Consider the following 22,183-nt stretch of genomic DNA (forward strand, 5'->3'; position numbering starts at 1 on the left):
GATTTGGGCATATCCTATGTAGAGAACACCTGTGGCAATGTGTGAATGCACACGGGCGGATTTGAATTGCGGAATCCGGAGTGGGCGACCGCCTCCGGATTCTGCTGCAAATACCACCTATAGCATGCAATGCAAAAGTGATTCTTCATGCACACGAGCGGAAACCAACTGTGGTTTCTGCTCGCGGATGAAAAATCGCAGCATGCTCCATTTTCCTGCAGATTCCGCACAGACTGTTTCGATTAAAGTCAATGGAAACCGGATGGGTCAGGGATTCTGCGGGAAAAGCAAGAGTTGAAAAAAAACCTGCATGTCCGATGGCAGGCCGTGCGGACCATCCACAATACAGAAAGGAAGAAGAAAACCGGGTACGTGCGGATGCTGGTTGGGCACAGGGTCGTATTCAACTGAGGCACTGACAATTGTATCACCCGTGTAATAATATGGAGCGCTTGTAAATCTAACCTGTTGTGGAAGGCTGTGAGCACTACAGTTTGGGAAACGCTGGTCTAATACATGTTGACAGATGCCTTATATTTTAACCTTTTTAAAAACCTATGTGCATGCAAACTCTACATTTCCCTTTATAATTGTGCTTGCTCCATGGCTATATTTGGCCTTTGTCTTGTAGCATTTCCCTGAGCCCACACCACACATTATCAGCTCTGCACCAAATTCCTCTTCTTGAATTATGTCAAACTAATATCAGGAAATGTGGAAATACGGTTAATGCAGACATTTGTGCCTAGTATTCTAGAAACGTTCCCTGGCCTGATTCACATATGTAAATGGGTTTCCCATGGGATAAACTTATTCTCAGTACTGGAATAGTGGCTGTAAGAAGACTTCTGTTCAGTTATGTTATGACTGCAACACAATGCAGTAAGTTGCTAAAGACAATTGTCCACACTGATACTTTAATGGTAGCCAGCAGATGGGATGCATCATTTGATGCTTTAACCATATTTTAGATGAGGATCCATCCAGATTTAGTTGGTGGGTACAACCGTGATGCCAAGCGTTATGTAGACCGGCTCTTTGCAGTTTTGCACTGATGAGCTTTATTTAAGTTGGGTCAACTGCATATTTGTGATCTGCAGAGGTCTTCACAGCTGTAACAAGCAGCCTGAAAGATGTGATCAGTACCGCGTACTTCCAAGTACTCTCTTCACCTTATAGATATGAATGTTAACTGGCTTCCTATGCAACTGGCCTTCGGGTATGTTCACATGGGCGGAATCTGCATCCAAAACTGAGTAAAAATCCGCTGGTACTCAGCGGCCTGAAGGAAGTGTAATGCACTGGTCAGGTAAGGCCACTTCTGCATGACTTGATCAGTGGTACTAGGTTTGCTAGAGGCTGTCGGGTACTGGATGAAAGACTGCTCTGACAGCATGAAGAATTGAGAGGCGAGGAGATCCCCCACATATGCCAAAATCGTCTGTGGCTATGCAGTTGATCTTGAGTCAAAATCCAGATTTTTCAGGTTTTGACTCTGTTTTGAATACGGGAATTCCACACCATTTCAGCCATAACGCTCTTCCTATGGAACTGGCCCTGGGTAGCTTATTTATATCTCTAGGGTGAAGATAGAAACAGGAGTACCTGGATGAAATCAATGCAAATGCTAGTTTAGCATGCAAAACATTTATGCCAATGTAGCCTTGGTCATATTCAAACCTTGTCCCAGTGGTTCCTAAGACACCAAGCACCTTTCTGCTACTCACTGGCCTCACACTTTTTGGTTTTCGGAGCATGTTACGCACGCTATAGGTGGTGTGGCTAGTTAGGACCAAGTTGATTGCCATAGTTGAGATGCATTTTGCAGTCGGTTCAGGGCTACATAACAGCTTTAAATGTCACACGGCTGAAGATTGCAGTACATCACATGTAATAATTTTCCCAAACCATGATGAATTTAAAGAATTACTGACCCGGTGTCTGATCTTCCTAAAAATGTCCTGGAAAATCTCCTATTAGATCACTAGCAGTTTTACTGCAGCGTATGTAGCATACTTGTGCTGTCTTCACTAGACAGTTTAGACTTGGCGTATCATAAAATATATACAAGGCTCGTGAGTCATTCCTCGTGTACGCTGGAAGCCAGATGTGTCAAGGTGTTGGACATTATCGGCATGCTGCTTTCCTGATGTGCCGGCAGTGTGATTCTGATAACATTACGACTCCTGGGGTAGGCAGCCGGGAACGGTTATGGCAAGGCCGCCTCTACCTGCTGCGGCGTGTTGATCGCACATCACTGACACAGTAGCCCCTTTTTGACTGCCTGTAAAGTATAGCATGACATGCAGCAGCTGATAGGACCGTGCTGGAAGCTCTCTAGGCAAGTAGTATGCTATCTGAGAGCGTCCGCTATGTCGTAATCACTGCTGTTGCCTTTTTAGGACAGAGGAGCACTATGATTAACTGGCTCTAAATGTCCAAAAGAAACGAGACAGCTTGAACTTTTTACTTTGGCACTATGATACTGATGACAAATGGAAGCGCTCCGAGGATGAACAGCATCTGTCTTCCTGGGGGGGGGAATGGGATACCAGACAGAGGATAATGTACCTGTTCAATTGAACTGTCCTCCCTCCCTCCCTCCCGCACTCTCTTTTGTGTCCAATTATAAGCTTGGGTCCCTTTTACTTGGGACGACTTGTTGGGCGCATATGCCCGATAGGCTGTACAACGATAATTGATCCTGTGCTTTTACATGGGAACGATTATTGCTAGTGAATGGAGTTGCAGCGGGCCGGGGATCTTTCTGGCCCACCTCCATTCACAGTATGCAGGCAGTTCATATGTGAACGACCGCCTGTTGACACGGGCCGATCCATTAAGTTTTCTGCATGCATAAACTGAAAGGTAGATGAGAAGCGAACCCATTCTCGTTCATCGTTCAGTCGGTGCATGCATTTACACCGGTCCGATTCCTGCTGGATGTGGAATCTGAACTATTTATCGGTTTGTATAAAAGGGCTCTTAGTGTAAAGACACGATCCTGTAAGGTTGTGGTTGACCTCATGTGGTTCTTGTCACCAAGGTGCTGTGGTTCTAATAGAAAAGCACAGTTATAACTAAAGACCGCATTGCCAAGTGCTGGTGTCTGCTACAATATATCAATGAGCCTGACCATTACATTTAAATTATATGTGCATAATGTGCTGCCTGCACAAAATACAACAGAAGGACTGTTGCTATTGATGATCTATTCTCTGGGTAGGTCATCAATGGTTGGTTGGAGATCCCAAGTGGCAGACTTTGCCAATCAGCTGATCACCAGGCCTGCTGTCTTATACGGGCAGTGCTGGAAGCACATGGTGCTGTCCTTATTGCAGTGGCCCAGTTTGGTATTGCAGGCACAGCTACCATTTGGAGTGGCGCTCACGAGAGCTTGCAATCTGTGTGGTTTTGCCTACCTGTTTTGTCAAACTGGTTTTTCCCCCCTGCTCCCCCACCCCCTTTATTTTCAGGGATTCATTAGGAATTTCATAGGGATCAGCTGGAGGTTGTGGTCTTGGGCACATCGACAGTATGACACAAAAAGGTGTTCTTTTGAACGGCTATGCTGACGTAACCTATTATTTGTAGCTAAAATACAGGGTAATTCAAAAGTCAAAGCCATCCCGGAATATCATCTGAAGATAAAATAGGAGACTTTTCACTTAGATGGGTGAGGGACATTTTTTTTTTTTTTTTCTTTTTGCACTATGGTGGCTCTTGTAGGTCGTCTTGGTGGCAGCTTACTTGGATTCAGGCCCAGAAACTTCAATGTAAAGGGCGTCATAAGATACATTATGTAAAGGTAGAATATAATCAGAAGTTGACGGGTGCCGTCACTTTTTCAATATCTGCAACAATTTTTGAGTTATGCGCGGTATGTTAATTATTAATGTTATGTTGCACAGAAAACACTAATCTTGTAGTTTTTCAAATACCAGAAGATTCATTAATGCAGAACAAAATTGTGATAGTTTTGATGGTCGGTAACAGTTTAGTTAATGTGTCCAAGGCTTTCAATCAAGAACACCCAAGAGGACCACCAGTGAGTGCATGAACTGTCAAGAAACTGATTCAGAAGTTCAGGCAAACTAGTATTATACAGGGCAAACCAAGAACTAGTCATCTTAAGCAGTGTTTCTGATCCCCAGCTGTGCTAGCTGTGTTCACAAACAGACCACATAAAAGCACCAGTAGAAGGCACTGGAGCACGGGGTGAGTCAACCAACTGTTGTAAGGATCCTCAGACACAAGTGGCACTGGTACTGTTGTATCTTGTGTCCACCACAAGTATGGGTAGAGACAAGGGTTAGGTTGCTTGACAGCTAGGTGACGACGCCAGTTCCTTATTGGCTGCAGGAGGTTCTCACTTTAGGCAATGGGTTTTACATGCAGCTGTGCCTTGTGAGCTTTCCATAGCAACCCCCGATGCAGTGATGCCGATTGCCCTCAAAGCATGTGTGCTGCTATGTCCAGGCCCTCCTCCAGTCATGTTAGCCCACTGGCCTCCTGCCCCTCCCGGCTCCTGTCAGTCAGTCTGCCACTCTCCCTTGGCTTGCGGTCCTCCAGTGTGCCCTCATGGCTCCTGTCACTTTTGGCCTCCCGGGTCCTGCCACTTACCCCCCTTCCACCCCACCCTTGTCTGCTCACTGCTCCTGCGCTGTCAGTCTCTGTGGGTGCAGTATCATCAGCGCAGTAATCTGCTCCCATCGTCGTCTTGCGCTGCTGAAGGCATCTCTGGTCCCCTCGTCCTCCAGCGCTGCTGAAGCCAGCTCCTCCTGCGCTGCTGCTTCGAAAGCCATAGATGCTCCTGTCCACTCTCTCCATGGCTGGATGGAGAGCCGTGGCCCCGGGTAACAGCTTTGGGGGGCAGGGGGGATGGGTTGCTTATTCGGTAGAGGCTGGAGGGAAGATGAGGTTACACGGGCACCAAGGTCCTAGCAGTATGAGCAATGAGTTTTGCCTTGGATCGAGAGTTACGGTTAGGGCTTGTTTAAGTGTAAGGCTTACATTATTAGCTGATAATACTTCCATGTTACTGCGGCCCGGCCCGCTCTCACATGGAACCAATTACAGCTAATAATGTAACTACAACCCCCCCCCCCATCCAAGGCAAACCTCAGTCCCCATGCTGCTAGGACCTTGCTCCAGGCAGCCAATCAGCAGCTTGTGGGCATACACTAGGCGGATACAGCCCATCACTAGGTCTCCATCCATAGTTGTGGTGGAGACCAGATACAACAGTACCAGTGGCACCCATACTAACTGTAGCTGCAGTTGACAAGAAGGATCTTTGTGACTGTTGGGTGACTCACACCAGTACTCAACCAGTATTCAGTATTCTTTACCAGTTCTCTGTTTCTCCTGGACATTACCAGTTTCCCTGAATTTGTGGATCCATTCACTGTCTCTTTTCCTGGATGTTCTTGATTTGAAAGCCTTTAGACACTTCGCGAGAACTTCTGTTACCAACCACCAGGGTGATCTCAGTTCTGTGCTGGATTGTTATGGCCTCTTCTGGTACCTGAAAATACCTACTAATAGTATGTTCCATACAATATAATTCAACAGAACAATTTTATTAATACTCAACACATCAGTCCTAGCTCGAAAATGATTGCAGTTATTGAAAAAATAGACTATCAATTTCTAATGAAAATCTACCCTTAAATCATGTATCCTTTAACCCCCTTTACGTTGAAGCTTCTTGGGCTGAATCAAACATGGCTGGCCCTAAGATGGTTAAGGCCCCCTGTCCATGGGTGTTGCAGTATCCCGCTGCGAATCTGCGCTGCGGGAGCCGCCACCCAGGAGCAGGAGCCAGCAGACCGATCTCTGCAGGTCAGCCTATCTGACAGATAGGCTGACTGCAGAGAATCGGGGCAATTCGTAGCACGATGCGAATTGCCAGCTGTGAGCGGAAACTCACAATGATTCTCCACTCATGGATACAGGTTCGGCACTTTCCATAGCAACACTATGGAAAGCTTCAGCCGGCGTGATTCGTTGGCGATTTACCGCCGGCGAAATCACTGCCATGGTCAGGGGGCCTTACAAGTGCTTGTATAGTGCTAAAATTTTCCCCCATCCATCGAAGTTCTACTAAATTTCTTATCTTTCATACAGCAGATACTCCTGTTGGCCCGGACTTTTAAATCACCCTGTATTGGGTTCTTTTTCATTAATCAATAGGATTTCAATGATTTCTAGCGGATCAATGGCTTCCCAATACCCCAAAATATTGAGAATTTGCCTTTACACTAGGCAATCTTTGCAATTGTTTAAATTAAACCGTAGTTGAGTGCGCCAATACAATCCTAGCACAGTTTAAACCTAGTATGCCTACCAGCACCCATCTGATAATCCGGCTACAGACTCCTGGGACTACAAGATTATCCGTTTATAATTGACTATTTTTTTTCCCTATTTTCTCTCCCTTCAGACACAATTTGTGACGGTGCTGTGAAATCTCTAGTAGTCTTGTTTTTTCTCTCTTCTTGCGAGCGTGACTTTTTCAAACATGGAACAGTCAGGATTAGACCATATAAGGAAGAACTACATATCTGACAGTATCTTCCTCTCATCGCTCCCCCATGTTTTCCCTTTTACTAATTTCCTTCCTCTTTCATCATCACAAAATTCACTGAGCACTCACGTTTTTAGAGATAGGGAGTTATTACAGACTGCGTTTTCGCGTCAGTCCGTCGGAGCATGCGACTAGCCGAGGTGTGACTCATGTAATTTAGAAAGGAAGTGTCTTTTTTTTGGATGGGAGTCTTGGATTCCTTTGCTATGTAGTTGACTATATGTTGAAATTAAAGGGCTCACTATTGTACATTTGCCACAAATTCTTTCTCGTTGCTTGAGCAGAGTTTAGTTTCCGTTGGACAAGTTCCTGAGGGATTGTTTTCCTGAAATTGTTTCCTTAACCCTTCATGTGCCACTAAACCCTATAGACCAGCTGCTTCATTAGTGCCGGGGCATAGAAAAGAGTAATATTTTGAAACTGCAGTTAAGCATTCGCTGAGCCATCAGCTGTACTTTTCAGTTCATTGCAAAGTCAAACCTATATATGATTTACTTTTTTCTCCTTTTTCCTCATCTAACATGAACTTATCCATAAGTTACATTTGGTTTTAGAGTTGAGATGGTATATATGACTGACTCATGAGTGCTTTACATAAAGGTAATAGAATATAAATGGAGACTAAATAAAAACAGAAGAATTACATGTTTAGAAATAATCTTGGCTCTCCAGTCAGGATACAATTCCCACGGACTTCATAAAATATTTATTTACTTAAATTGGTGCTCGCTACTTTTAGCAGTGCAGCTTGTGTGAAGTGGATATGGTCATTCTGAGGGGAGCACACATCCTACCCTGTTCATACTTGTCACTGCATGCTGATATTACATGATTTATACTCGGGTAGGTTTAGCAAGGAGTTAACTGTAAGAGGGGGCTGGAAACGGCCACAAATTACTGCATACTTGGCAATTTTCTGCAGCAAAACGAGGGTCCCAAAAATATCACTCGTGACTGCTCAACGTGCCAGGACTTCGTTTCTTGATGGTTTGGGGTCTCAGACGTTTGACCCCAATATGACACATTTTTGACAGATCTTGTAAATGTCAATTAGCAACAATAACCATTTAAGGCAAATATTAAAGGAACTGTCATTTGAAAAACTTTTAATAGAAATGGTAATGTTTTGCTCATAGCGATCTAAGTGCTCGGACTCCACTGATTGCTGCTTTAAACAGATCAGTAAAAGCACAGTCTTGGTTGCTAGCTGAAGACTGGCTCATACTTGACACTAGACCTATAGCTAACATCTAGTCAGTGTCTGAGGACCGTGGAGAATCGGTTCTGTTGCTGTTAACAAGCCAAAAGTAAACACCGTGTTTTTGTTTTTTTCCCCTCTTCCCCTTACAAAAAATATGGAAATTAAAGAAAATGACATTTTTAGAATAATAATCCTTTATCTTGGATGCAAGGCTATGACTCTGCTTTGGCGCAGTAGACCTGCTGTGTGCTGCCTTATGGTACATAAGTTTGAAACTGTATTATGGATTTATTTGCACCTAGGAACACTGCTATGCCTCTTGTCCATGGGCATAATTGAATTGCGGAATCCGCGTGGGTGACCTGCGCAGATGATCTGCCGTTCAATATGCCCATAGACTATCATTGAGCATCCGCAGTTATTTAAATACCTGCGTATGTCATTTTTGTTCCCCGGCGTGCGAATCGCATGTGCGGGTAAAAAACGCGACTTGCTCTATTTTTCTGCGGATCCTACAGGGACGGCTTCCATTAAAGTAAAAGAAGCCGCCCGATCTGTGGCACACCCGCAGCTGGCACTGCCGATGTGCCGTGGGAAAGCAGAAGATTTAAGAAAAAAAGCGTGGCAACCAGACGGCATCCCAAGCGCATCCTCCATGCAGAAGAAAGAAGATCCAGCCACGATGGAGGAGACCTGCACCGCGTCTGGTCAGGTAAGTAAATGTCTTTTTTTGCCTCGTGTCTGCGGGCACGGGTGGAATCCAGTGCAGGATTCCACAATCAGAATCGGTGCTGGCCCATAGACATGAGGCCTAAGGGAAGAATGGATTATCTAATAGAACTAAACCTATGTATGATATTTGAGGCCTCACAAGGTAGGTTACAGCTCCATAGGCGTGTGCCTGAGCCCTGAATTGTAATTTAAATACAAATACTGGACTGACTTGGGTGGCTTCACACCGGCGAGGGAATTGCACGATTTACCAGCGCTGTGAGAGATCGCACAATTATGAAGCCAAAGGCCCTGGCCTTGCAATGCAGCGTTAAAACAAAATCGCAGTAACGGAAACAGCCAAACTGGCACAACCAGCTCTCATCTGAGGGCTTCTGACCATTCTTTTTAGCAATTGGTAAGGCTGCCGGCACCTGAATCTCCACTGGACAAAAACTATTGCGTTTTAGTTTGCCGACAGCAGAATTCCATGACTTTTTTTTAGATAGTTTCTGTTTATAAGACCTTTTGTAACTTTCAAAGTACACTTTGGCTCAGTCAATTGACACTCATAAAATGATCTAGCAAATGTGAATAAGATCTAAACAAGACTGATTTTGAGAAGTATGGTTATCCCAGTCATATGTCTGCTAGCAAGCCAAATTACTTATTGTGAAGATGTATTACAATATATTTACATATGTGCATTCTGGAAAAACTTGTGTTGTATTCCTGGAAGTGGTACTCAGTTTTGTTTGTGCACATTTTCAATTTAAATTCAACGCCCATTGAAAATTAGGCTAATTCGCCAAATTTACAAACTTTCAGCTGTCTGGAAAAAAACAAACAAGAACAGCTTGAATAGTTCAATACAAAACAAGTGATTTCTTCAAATTTAACACACAATGCCACTTTTAAAGAGGTATTCCAGGCTTTTACAAGTTGATAGGAGTCTGCCAGTCAGGATCCCTGCTGATCGTCTAGACTGCTGACTGTGTAGTGTGCTAGATGTCTCATCCGTGTTCAGGGAAGGAAGTGTAAAGGCCCATTTAGACAGGACAAGTGTCTGGCAAACTATGCCCAACACTTGTCCCCTCACATACTCGTGGTATTATTGTATCTTGCCACCACCAGAAGCTAGAGGTTTGACAGGGCTTCCATGGAGGGACGCCCCAGTCACATCCCTAGATCCTGATTGGTGCAATCATAGAAGGACCTAGCAGCATGTGTATGCAATGCACGCTAGTAGGAGCTTGCTTAGCAGTCATCAAAGGTTCTTTCCCCTGCAAAACTATATATATAAAAAAAAAAAAAAACTCTGAACACCCTTTTGACTTTTTGGACCAACTCTTTGCCATATTTCTAACATGTCATCAAACTTCGTAGTCAAAGCTCTAACCAGTCCAGATATTTGATCTTTTATCTCAAGCACACCTGATGCAACTAATCAAGGGCTTCATTAGTTGCATCAGGTGTGTTTAAGACCCCACCAGATTTGCAAATATTCGCATTTATGAAAGTTAAATAATCTGGTCAGCTGAAAATTTGCAAATTTGGCAAAAAAATTCTTTAACCCCCATCGAAAGTTAAATTTAAACTGCAACTCAATATAATAGTACTATGATTAGAGAGCACGCCATTAGACAGTTGGCAGAACTGGCTACATGCTCTGTAGCTGCTGTCTCTCCATTCTTTTTCTTTTGCACACTTGTCTGCCTTCACCTAGATGTGCTCTTAGGTCAATGTTTCAAGTGGGTTAGTCCCACAACTCACTTATCGACAGTCTGACACGAAGTCCACCTCTGAGGGTGAGCGATGGGGACCACCCGCTTGACACACTGACAGTGCTGGGAGCTAGACATAGGAGTCTGGACAAAGAGCTTGTGGGGGGTAATAGTGGGGCCACAGCTGCAGATCAATGTAGTCAGCCCCGCTGACTTATCCAGTGGCGGCTCCTCTTTAAACAACCCCCAATTAAATCCCCTGTGTAAGCAGAGTTGTGGTGTTCACTAGTGTCAGCTTCCCATACCCTTTGCCCGTACATGGGTTTGCTATGGTGCAAGGTTTACTACAGTAGTAAATGAGAATAGGAAATGGGGTAAATTGATTTCCTTTCTAGCTTGTTTCCTTCAGGCTGAACAGCAAGAGCCATTTTGGTCTTTGACTTGTAGATTCTCATCAGATTGTGTTCTTTTGAGTGTTTTCTGAAAGCATCAACAGAAAACATCACCACAAACAGCCTCCAGATGTCAGCCAGATGAGCTGCCAAGATTTTTGTCTGACGCTCAGGAAAGTGATGCAGAACTTGCAACTTTTCAACCAAATATTTTCTTTTTGTGACTGGCAGATATAAATATAAGATAATTCCTACTTACTGTTCCTCTTCGCACTGTAAACATGTGAGCTTCTAAGCCGATCGCCCACAGAAAGCCTCTCATTAATTCATTTTGGTTTGTATTGTGCTTCAGTAATCAAAGTGAACCAGAGCTGCATGTATAGTATGGAGAGTTAGGCTTTTCTCTTAAGCATAAGTGTTGGTGCATCTATACTAACTTGCTTATTTTTAGGTTTTCTTGGCAGGAATTACCGCACATGGTATGTAGGGTTGTGTGTTTTTCAGATTTTCAACTTCAGTTGAACCAATTCCACAAAGGCTGTACTAGATGGGTCCTAACTATTGGATAGCTGACTTCCTCCACTTCAAATTCATGCTTAAAATGTATAACCTAGCCCTTCACCATGCCAAACAAGTCTATTTCACCTCCCTTGTCTCCTCACTATCCCACAACCCCAAACAACTCTTTGAGACCTTTCACTCCCTCCTCAGCCCCAAGGAACAGGCCCCTGCGACAGACCTGACTGCTGGAGAACTAGCTGCCTATTTCAAAGAAAAAATCGACCACATTCGAAAAGAAATCTCTGAAAGCTGCATGGTTAGCCCTGATCCCAGCTCCATCAGCACTGCACCCAGCACCTACTCACTATCTACGCTAGAACCAACGACAGAGGAAGAAGTCTCCAGGCTCCTTTCCACTGCCCGCCCTACCACCTGCGCCAGCGACCCTCTCCCCTCTCACCTCCTCCGCTCCCTTTCCCCAGCTCTCATTACTCACCTTACCACAATCTGCAACCTCTCCCTAACCTCTGGCACTTTTCCCTCCTCATTCAAACACTCCATTATATCCCCTCTGCTTAAAAAACCAACTCTGGACCCGACTAATGCTGCTAACTACCGACCCGTCTCAAACCTCCCCTTTATCTCCAAATTACTGGAACGCCTGGTCTTCTACCGCCTTACACGCTTTCTCTCTGACAACTCACTCCTCGACCCCCTCCAGTCTGGTTTCCGCTCTCTACACTCGACCGAAACTGCCCTTACAAAAGTAACAAATGACCTGATGACTGCAAAGTCGAGAGGTGATTACTCTCTACTAATCCTCCTTGACCTGTCTGCTGCATTTGACACTGTCGACCATAATCTCCTTCTCACTATGCTCCACTCTATTGGTCTAAAGGATACTGCTCTCTCCTGGTTCTCCTCCTACCTCTCTGACCGCTCTTTCAGTGTTTCCTTTGCTGGTTCTATCTCTGCTCCACTTCCTCTCGCTGTCGGGGTACCCCAGGGCTCGGTCCTTGGTCCCCTTCTTTTCTCTATCTATACTGCCCCAATTGGACAAACAATCCACAGATTCGGCCTCCAATACCATCTCTATGCTGACGACACCCAACTATACACCTCCTCTCGTGAGATCTCTGGACCATTCCTCCAAAATATCACCGACTGTCTGTCCGCTGTCTCTAACACTATGTCCTCCCTTTTTCTCAAACTAAACCTCTCTAAAACTGACCTTGTCTTTCCACCTTCTAACCGACCTCCCCTCAACATCTCCATTCCAGTGTCTGGCACCATCATAACCCCCCGACGGCATGCCCGATGCCTTGGGGTCACACTGGACTCTGACCTCTCCTTTACCCCCCATATCCAATCTCTGGCCCAAACATGCCACATGCACCTCAGAAATATTGCTAAAATACGTCCGTTCCTAACCACGGACACGCTAAAGACGCTCGTGGTTGCGCTCATCCACTCCCGGCTTGACTACTGCAACTCGCTACTCATTGGCCTCCCCCGCACTAGACTCGCTCCGCTCCAATCCATACTAAATGCAGCAGCTAGACTCCTTTTTCTATCCAGTCGTTATTCAGACGCCTCTGCATTATGCCAGTCGCTGCATTGGCTGCCCATCCACTGCAGAACTAAATTTAAACTCCTCTGCCTCACTCACAAAGCTCTGCATGGCGCTGCGCCACCATACATCACCTCCCTCCTGTCAGTACACCACCCAGCCCGCTCACTCCGATCGGCTAACACACTCAGACTAAACACCCCTGTAATACGAACCTCTCATGCTCGCCTACAGGACTTCACCAGAGCAGCACCCATCCTCTGGAACGCTCTACCCCAAGGCATCCGGACAATTCCCGATGCACGAAATTTCAGACGTGCCTTAAAAACGCACCTCTTCAGGGAAGCATACCAAATCTCCTGACCTAGTCCCTCGCCCCTCCCTATGGTGCTCCACCCTGTTTGCCTTCTGATAAATGATCTGTACATAAAATTTCCTATTGCCTATGTTCCCCAACCCCTGCACCTCCTGTACCACCCTCAACCCATTTGTGTCTAACCCAATGTACCTCACATTGTATTTGTTGTATTGTTTTGCATTTATCCATGCCGGAAAGCGCTGCAGAATAAGTTGGCGCTATACAAATAAAGATTATTATTTATTATTATTATTATTATAGTTGAGTGGCTATTCTGCTGGTTAGTACTCTTATAAAGACTGTTCATATAGCTGGCCTTTCAGTGTCCTTCCCCTTCAGGAAGGTACAAAAGTACCTTTGGAGAAACTGGAAATATTAAGCCATTGCTTCTCTTGCTTTGACTAGAATTTTGTTGTCAAATATAAAATACACCTTAAGAACATTTTGTGCAGGGGTGGTGGAGGGACGAGGTATGGCCTTGGCCAGAGCTAGTGAAGACAGATGGTGGGGTTAAAGATCTTTAAGATGAGTGCACAGTGTTTCCCCAGTTACTGGAAAAGCTTTTAGGTTTCTTGGCTGTACTTCAAAATCAAGCACCTCGGAGTTGAAATAGAGTGAAACTTTAGATGTGATTGTAATGTTGATATGTGATGACCATATCAGAGCAAAAGGAGAATTTTATTGCAGATAACTGGCCACTTGATGGAGGCTCTAGTACCCTGTTGTACCACCTCTAGCTTGGATACAAGATGTAATACTGGCAGGCATGGAGGCTCTAGTACCCTGTTGTACTGCCTCTAGCTTGGATACAAGATGTAATACTGGCCGGCATGGAGGCTCTAGTACCCTATTGGGCTGCCTCTAGCTTGAGGAGCTAATTCTCTGAATTTGGCCCCGCCCTGGCTCCTCTCTATGAAAATAGTGCAGAGTGGGTGGAGAGGGGGCGGGAACTCAGTGCACTGCTCCCAGCTCTTGAACCCCCACCCCCCCCTCCCTTCAGAGAGGGACGCTGTATATCGGCCGGCGTGAATACCCGGCCGATATACAGTCGTCTGAGTAAGCCCTAAGGCTGGGATCCCACGGGGCGGAAAACGCAGCCTCAAAACCCATGGCATTTTGCCTGGATTTTAGAGCAGTTCGACCACCGGCATTCCGTTGTGGCTTTCTCTCCCCATAGAGAGGAGTGAGGCTGCAATGGGGGGGAAAAAAAAAATTGACCTGCTGCGGCTGTCAATTCCGCACCGCATCGCCACTTCCGCCTGGCTTTGCAGCGACTGATTGGTCGCCCCATGTGGACAAGATTTTTGCAAAATCTCATCCACATGGCTGGCTAATCTTGGGATTAGGAGCCGCTGGCGGATGTGCCGCATGGAACTTCTGCCGCAAATTCTTCCCGTGTGAACCCAGCCTTAGTCTGACCATCTGTAATGAAGTTCTGTAGGGGAGGTAAGGGAGCTAGTGTTTCTGATACTTCTAGCTTCTTAGGTGGTCATGTGATCTCAATTCTAACCAACTCAGATTTACCTAAAGGGGCTCTGTCAGAAAAAAAAAATCATACTCGCTTGTGCCTTACGGGGCCAGTGACCGGGGGGCTACTGGTCTTCTCCTCTCCCTCCCAGCAGCCGTTCGATCACAGAGCACAACCTGACAAAGTTGTGTCAGATCACATGACCATCTGAGGAAAGAGGCTTGGGGTTTCAGGTAAAAAGAAATCACTAACCAAGGTAACACTGACGACTTATGTATGTTGGGGGGGATAGCTACATAATGAATGAATACAAAAATGTTTAAAAATAAATCACTGAAAAGGCCCTTAAAGGGGTTGTCTCGCGAAACAAAGTGGGGTTATACACTTCCGTATGGCCATATTAATGCACTTTGTAATATACATCGTGCATTAAATATGAGCCATACAGAAGTTATTCCACTTACCTGCTCCATTGCTAGCATCCCCGTCGCCATGGTTCCGTCTAAATTCGCCGGCAGCTTGCTTTTTTAGACGCGCTTGCGCAGTCCGGTCTTCTCCATCCAGCACGAGCCGCTTCAGTGTGCTCCCCGCTACAGCTCTTCTGCGCATGCGCAGACGAGCTGTCACTGCTCGGGAGCGCGCTGGAGCGGCCATTCTGTACCTTCCTCTGTTAGAGGAAGGTGCAGAGCTGCCGAGCTGTCCGGAGAAGCCGCCCAGCTGTCCCGCCGCCCAGCTGTCCCGCCGCCCAGCTGTCCCGCCGCCCAGCTGTCCCGCCGTCCAGCTGTCCCGCCGTCCAGCTGTCCTGGTAAGTGATGGGCCGGGGGGCCTGCCGCTGCGCCGGGGGGGGGGGGGGGGGGGGGGGGCTGCCGCTGTGATGGGGGGGGGGGGGGATGCGCCGGTTACCTTCTGCCTGGCGGTGGGTGACAGGTCGGCCGTGTTCACTCCAGGGGTCCGGTCGGCGGCTGCGGGGCGTCTGGTTGCCATGGAGACACAGCTGGTAGCGTCTCGGGAGCGCGCACGTCGGGCTACAGCAAGCGATGCGAAAAGAGCTGGCGGCCATCTTGGGAAAAAGTTTTATAAGTTGCTGAAACGCTGGAACGGTAAGTAGAAACCAGCTAGGAAAGTAATTTACAGGGGTAATTAGTAATGTATGTTTACTTAGGGGGACTGGGCAAAAAAAAAAATTCACTGCTTCCTCGAGACATCTCCTTTAAGCCATCTAGTGTATTGTCTCCATAGGAGTTGGTTTGGGTCAGACTTGAAAATGTAAGCAGAGGCCTGATTGCTGTTTAGTGTTTGCCAATACCTTTTATAAAATACTACAGTAAATAAGTACAATTTAAAGTGCTGATTTTGCACAAGTAGTTATCACTTCGGCCAATAAGACCGTAACCTTGGCATCTAGCAGAAAACTATAAGGTTCTTTTTTCAGCAAATTGGTATTCCCTTCCCCATAGCCCCAACCAGGCTGTGTGCTTTAGTTTCAACATTTGCATAAAGCTGGGATTTCTATTAATTAAAGCAGTCTACACCTACCCCCTCAGGGAACTAAACAGATGTGAAAGTATTGACTTGTGTGTTCTAACTATGGGTTGCACCTCTAATGTTTTTCCACGTTGGCCACAGTATTCGTACACGTCAGTTATATGGAGCCACGGTCTGGATCAAATTAGTCAGCTACATTAGCGATAATGTAATGCTGGTACCTCTTACCAGTGACCTAACTCCAGATTTATTAGGGTTATTCCTGACAGCAGTTATACCATGTGACCCACCGTACACCCGGACTCCACAAATCCTACAACATCTGTGTATACTGGAATTCCGTTTCTTTGTAGGCTTCAATGTGAGTCTCGTTGGTTTATGTAGAGCCTGGCTTACAGTCCATACAGTAGAAGCTGTAGGTTTCGAGTAGTCTGGGGGAATCACATGGGATAACTACTGCTGGGAACAGCCAAAAATTCTGTAATATAGCCACCGGCAAAAGTTCACGGCGCTACCTTGTACTGCTTGTGGTGCAGCAAACTAGCCTGCTCAAAATATTTTGAAGAAGTTAATGTTGTATATTTATGGTCACTTGGGCTAGGTGCATACTAGCTGCAACTGAGTTGCGGCCGAAACGCGGGCACAACTTGCACCAGATGGCACACTAACACCAGTCCATGTGCTGCCTGATATACATGGGCATAGCACATTCACATGTGTTGGCATGCCATATTTCTTATCCATGATACGTACTAGAAATTAGTGTTTTTGTGTCTTCCCACATGGACCATCCATCTGCATGAAAATAGTTTTTGTATAGCCTAATAGGCTATAATGGGGCCGTGTGCAGTCCATGGTGTTACACAGCTAGCCTATGACCCCAAAATACGCTAATGTGCCACTTGCCTTATGTCAAGTAATTTTCATACTTTAGACTTTTGTTTTATTCAAAAAGATCAAAGCACAAACTTTTTCAGTCTCCTCCTATACCAATTGTAAAAAGCTCCGTGCTCATAGGGAGTACTGATACTTCTGAGATGTAATCAAGTAACAAAAAAATAATTACTACTTTCTTTGAAGCAGGGGTAACCATTTTGTTTTTGTTACTTGATTACATCTCGGAAGTATCAGTACTCCCTGTGAGCGCGGAGCTTTTTACAGTTTATATTTTTCCTTTCTATGTTCCCAAACTCCTTGGGAGTTGGATTCCTCTGTAGCTCTATTTGGATGCCTTTGTTGGCATAGAAGGGACTGGTTATCCGCTAGTCAGGACTGGAGGTGTGGAGACCTGTTCCCTATCCCCTAGGTTCCAGGTGTCCACACCAAGTAAGTCCTTTGTGTATTTACTGACCTATTTGATCACTGGAATAATTTCCCTCTGTGGCGCTTCCCATTTTGTACTACCTCTTATACCCATGTTTTTGTGGTACCACAAAAAACAAAGCTTTTTCAGTTCTAGTGCATTGTTATAAAAGCATCTGCTATTGCTAAAAACAGTCTAAAGCTTTATTAACCTATAAGCGATGGTGGTCTTCTGGAAGAGGTTGTCTTGCGTGAAGCTGATGCTCAGTTTGCACAACAAAATGAAGTTTTCTGCAACGCGACTTGCAATCTGGGGGACAATAATCATGTTTGATCACATGCTATAGTGTAAACAGTCCAAATATAGAACTCCCTCCAATTTGGTTCTTGATGCAAACCGCCCCTCACTGATGATGCCAAGACTAAACTGCTTCTATTTATATATGGAATATCAATTATTTAATGCTTTGCTTCCATGACAGCAGAGATTGCACCTTGACCTTCTAGAAACTGGTGGTGGGGCCTTTTTAACTTTTGTTTCCTAACTATCCTCAGTGTTTTCTTGTTCCTACTAGTATAAGAAGGAAAGAGGTACCTCTATAGCGGGATTCTAGTGGCTTGGATCCTGATGGCAATGTCCTTGATGGCATGGAAACCAGGTCCAAGAGGAACAGCTATCTGTCTTGAGTTTAAGACCCTACATAGGGAGAAAAAGTGATCTCTGACACAACTTCAGTTTCTGCCAAGCATTGGCTTTAGACCCTAAGTGAAGAGGTAGAGCTTTTGGATTGAATATGCGTTTGTTAGCAGCCTGGAAGAAGGAGCAGATGCGTCCTTCAGTTCTTATGACCGTGATTATTAAATACTATTTTCAGGCCAAAAACTCTGATTATTTGCCAAAGTCCTCTGAAACACAATGAACGTTGAAGATGTCAATGAGTCAAGAACAACCAAGATACCATATATGGGGGATTAGGAACGAGTGTAGATAAGCGTTTCCCCATTAATGGTGATGTTCAGAAACCTCCTCTGGATGAATGGAGACTTCCTAAGTGGAAATTATTTCTAGAGACTGCAGCGATCACTTTCCTTTAATGGTGAAGAGACTGAAAAATGGATTTACAAAAAAAAAAACCTAAACATGACATGCAGGTTGTAAAAGTGGTGAAGAGGACAGTATTAGATGAATGGTTCATTTTGGCTCAGACATCCCATGGACAGGGAAACCTAAGGTCTCCTTGAAAGAACATTGGGTGCTGATTCAGCACTTCTGAAACCCTGTGTTGCGGTTATCAAAGTGGCCAGGTCAACCTGTCTGGCTTAACTTGTTAAACATTCAACTGAAAGGAAAATCTACCAGGGAGCAGATCTGGAATTCTGCTCCCCCACCCAAACTGGCTCCAGGTTTCTTGGCTGAAGCACATGCAAAATCAATCCACATGGTGGTGAGAGCAACAGTTCTGACTATACAGGAAAAGGTGGGCACCATTTCCATGATAAAACACTAGTTAATTCCCTTTTTAAGGCCATTCTGTGCTTGGCCCATTTTAGACAAAATTTGGGGGAAAGCAATGGACAGTGTCTGAAGGACAAAACCACTTAAATACTTTGATGTGACAGATCCTCTAAATTCCCGAGTTTGGGCAGAAGGGGACAATGTCCTCATAGCTATGCAGCCATAGCCCCACTGACTCCGATGATTGCCTCTTGACATCCTGCATGTCTGCATTGGCTTGGAGTCAGTTTCGCTCAAGGGCTAACAAGAAACTTATCCTCCCATCCTAGCAAAAATCCCAACTGACCCCCCCAGATCCAGGAGAATGTTGCTGTTATGGAAGAGCATTAAAAAAAAAGGAAAATATTTGCTGTTCGGCTTTCATGAGTTTTCTATGACTGCACCCTTAAATATCCCTCCTGTCATGGCTATTACATATGCTTAGCCATTGAAAATCACTGGGAATAGTAGAAGGGGTCTCTCTAACTTCGGGGTCAAGAAGCAAGCACTATGGTGTGCTGCCATGGAAGACTTGGTGAAATCCAAATTAACATTTGGTGGATATCTAACTTTTTTTTTTCTTTTTTTTTCTAGCTGCATCATTATATACAAATCAATTTTTTTTAAACAAAATTGGTAAAATTTAGGTCACTAAAAAAAAATTTAAAAAGTAAAGATCCCATTTGGGAGCATTGGCATACAAAAGGTTAACAGACAAGTGGTTGACGAATTCAACACTTCTAATGGTTTTAGATCAAAAACTGTGTTCCTCACCAGTACTCGGCCATCTTTCTGGCTGGGAATGTGAATTCTTCAGGGATTAAAAAAATTTGCTTTGCTTTTAGAAGAAATGACACATAATGTGCCGCTGTGAGTGATTTGATTATACTCTGAAGCAATGAAATATCTTCCATAAACTCATTCCAGCTTTATAGGTCACTATCTGACATTTCACTCTTCTCCTTCAGATCTAGTTTTCTCCAGGAGGTTTCTGCATTCCTATCATACAATAGCATTTTGTATTGCTACACATGTGCCTCCTGCATGGTTCCTATGCTATGCCACCACATTCTCCTTCAGTGAGCAATCGGGTCTTCGAAAATAGATTCCCTTTATTGTAGGAATATTACACACAACTACACAATATTCTCTTGGTGGACAGCAATAGTACCATTTGTGTGCCTGATTTGTGGTTTAGTGCTACCTACACTTCTAGCTGACTTTTTGGAATAGGCTGATGTGTGTATGAGGAGGAATAATGCTAATTATTTCCATTATTTTTTACCAGACTTCCACTCCGAGACTTTAATTTTCAGTCCCTGAAGTGGTGGGAGGAGACTGCTATGATATTCTCCGATATACAACATCTAGAGAACCGCAGATGCTACTCATTATCTCTCTAAAATACACTGAGAAATCACTTGGAGGACAGTGTACAGCAGTGTAGATGTGATTTCAGTAGCTGTATATTGCTTCCCATTAGTTGTAACAGCCACGTATGAGTCTTAGCTTGTCTCCTTCCACTCCCCACCTCTCCATAAACTTCTGTGGTCAGTATGAGACACACCCCTTTCCCTCTCGGGGAAACCCGGTCCAATATTGCGCTCACTGACATTCGCTTTCACACTGATGCAGGGCATTTTTCTGGCAAAAACTCTTCCCATCACTTCTGTAAAATAGCGATTCTCCTACACGGATTTCAGGCACATTACAAGATTGTCAAGTGTTTCCCGTTGTTTTCAGTGGGAAACTTTGCATGCAGGTTTTTTACTGTCCCATTGAAAGCAATGGGCAACACATTTTGAGAAGCATGAAAAGATAGGACATGCCGCAATTTTTTTTTTATATTTTATTTTCCCATGATGCAGTGAGGGAAATCATCTCATGTATATGACTCCATTCAAAAGAATGGGGTTCATATTCATGCGGGTTTTGAGAGTTTCGCAACGCACCAAACGCGTGTGAGGGTTTCAGCCGCGTGAAACTGGCCTTGGTGGGATTTTCAGCACAAAAGTACCACTTTGGGTAAATAAAGTGAATTGCATTCTTGCTAGTTTCACATTGGTTATCACATGAACACAAATTTACCCAAAGAGGGATAACCACTTTATTTTCAATAGGATGTGCACTTGTGTCCTTCAACTTTGGCTACTCGGACCCTTACTGATGTCGGTGAAATTCCTATAGCTGCAGTAGTGACTACATTTTATGTGGCTGATTGCATGTACAGATCATGTAGAAAAGCATTTGGGACATCTTGAGTGGCATATTTGTATACAATCACTCCTATGTCACTTGTTTTTTTTTTGTTTGGAACTGCTCTCTCTACAAATTTGTATCGGCAATATTTTGGCAAGCTCTACTGTAGTAGTAACTCTATTTAAATGAGGCTAGCGTAGTGGGCACAATGGCATAGCCAATTTTGTGATATTCTATGTATGTTAGGCCTGGGCAGAAATGCCCCATCTGATAAGCTGTGCCCTTCTGTAAAAGTCGTGTAAGCATTTGTACACTTGGAAAAGTTGCAAATATTTTGCACAAGTTGGACTTGCACAAACTTTTTTTTTTTTTTGCGCAAATTTTCAGTGGACAAATCTACTGTTTTTCCATAGGCTGTGGGCAATTGGGTTAAGAATTTAGGATTTTCTTGAGATTTTGAATAGGTTTTTTTTATGACTGGTCATAATGGATGGGTTTTTGCAGGTGTTCTCAGCTTGAAAAAGTGACTAGGTGTGGTTTTTGTTATTTCTCTTCCAGAATTTCCTTCCATGTTTCTAGCAGAGAATTTGGACAAGTACCCCGGTTCTATGCGCTCCTGCTACAGAACTAGTTTAATGATTGATCTTTGTGGGAGACATATGAATGTTACAGAAATGCCCCCCTTGTATCATTGGCTAATTTGGCTTAAATCCATTGTATAACTAAGGACGAATGTTTCATACTTATTTGATGGACTTTTTAAATATAGTTTTCTCTGAAATGGTTATGAAATAACTGCTTGTCATGTCTGCGCCAGATGTTCTTTATTTAGCTGTTCTTTCCCTCCTCTTCCCCTTGCATACATATGCCTCTTTTTGGATTTTATTGGCAATTCGCTCAATGTTTTGCTTTTCCTGATAGTTTGTCTGCAGTTTATTTACAGTCCAGATTTTTCTAAAAATGTTTCAAAATGTAAAAAACTAAACTAGCGTTTATCAGGCAGAAGAAATCTAACCAGAACATGTGCTGATTCTGCCAAGTACTGCACGTAGTGCCAACTTGTTTTTTCCTTGTTGCAGAAGTAGACTTAAAAACAATTTGTTGGGAAATTTTCAACCTGGATGGCCAGATGTGATCTCCTATTTATATCATCTGCATTCCACTTCCGCGGAGTATCTGGTAGTGCAG

At 44.4% G+C, this 22,183-nt stretch overlaps 1 protein-coding gene across 3 annotated transcripts in view; it reads left to right on the top strand.

Moving 5' to 3' along the window:
- SMTN (smoothelin) overlaps positions 1-22,183 on the top strand; it is a 106,569-nt gene that overhangs the window by 18,916 nt on the left and 65,470 nt on the right. Inside the window, exon 1 of one of the 3 annotated variants that reach the window (XM_066603758.1) lies at positions 8,458-8,502. The exons of the other annotated variants lie outside the window; for them this stretch is intronic. Coding sequence (XP_066459855.1) covers positions 8,473-8,502 — 30 coding nt within the window. The 5' untranslated portion in view covers positions 8,458-8,472. Of the gene's footprint in view, positions 1-8,457; positions 8,503-22,183 lie in introns of those variants that run through there. 3 annotated transcript variants of the gene reach the window in all.

The sequence above is a fragment of the Eleutherodactylus coqui genome, chromosome 5 (assembly GCF_035609145.1).
Source record: "Eleutherodactylus coqui strain aEleCoq1 chromosome 5, aEleCoq1.hap1, whole genome shotgun sequence".
Lineage (NCBI taxonomy): Eukaryota > Metazoa > Chordata > Amphibia > Anura > Eleutherodactylidae > Eleutherodactylus > Eleutherodactylus coqui.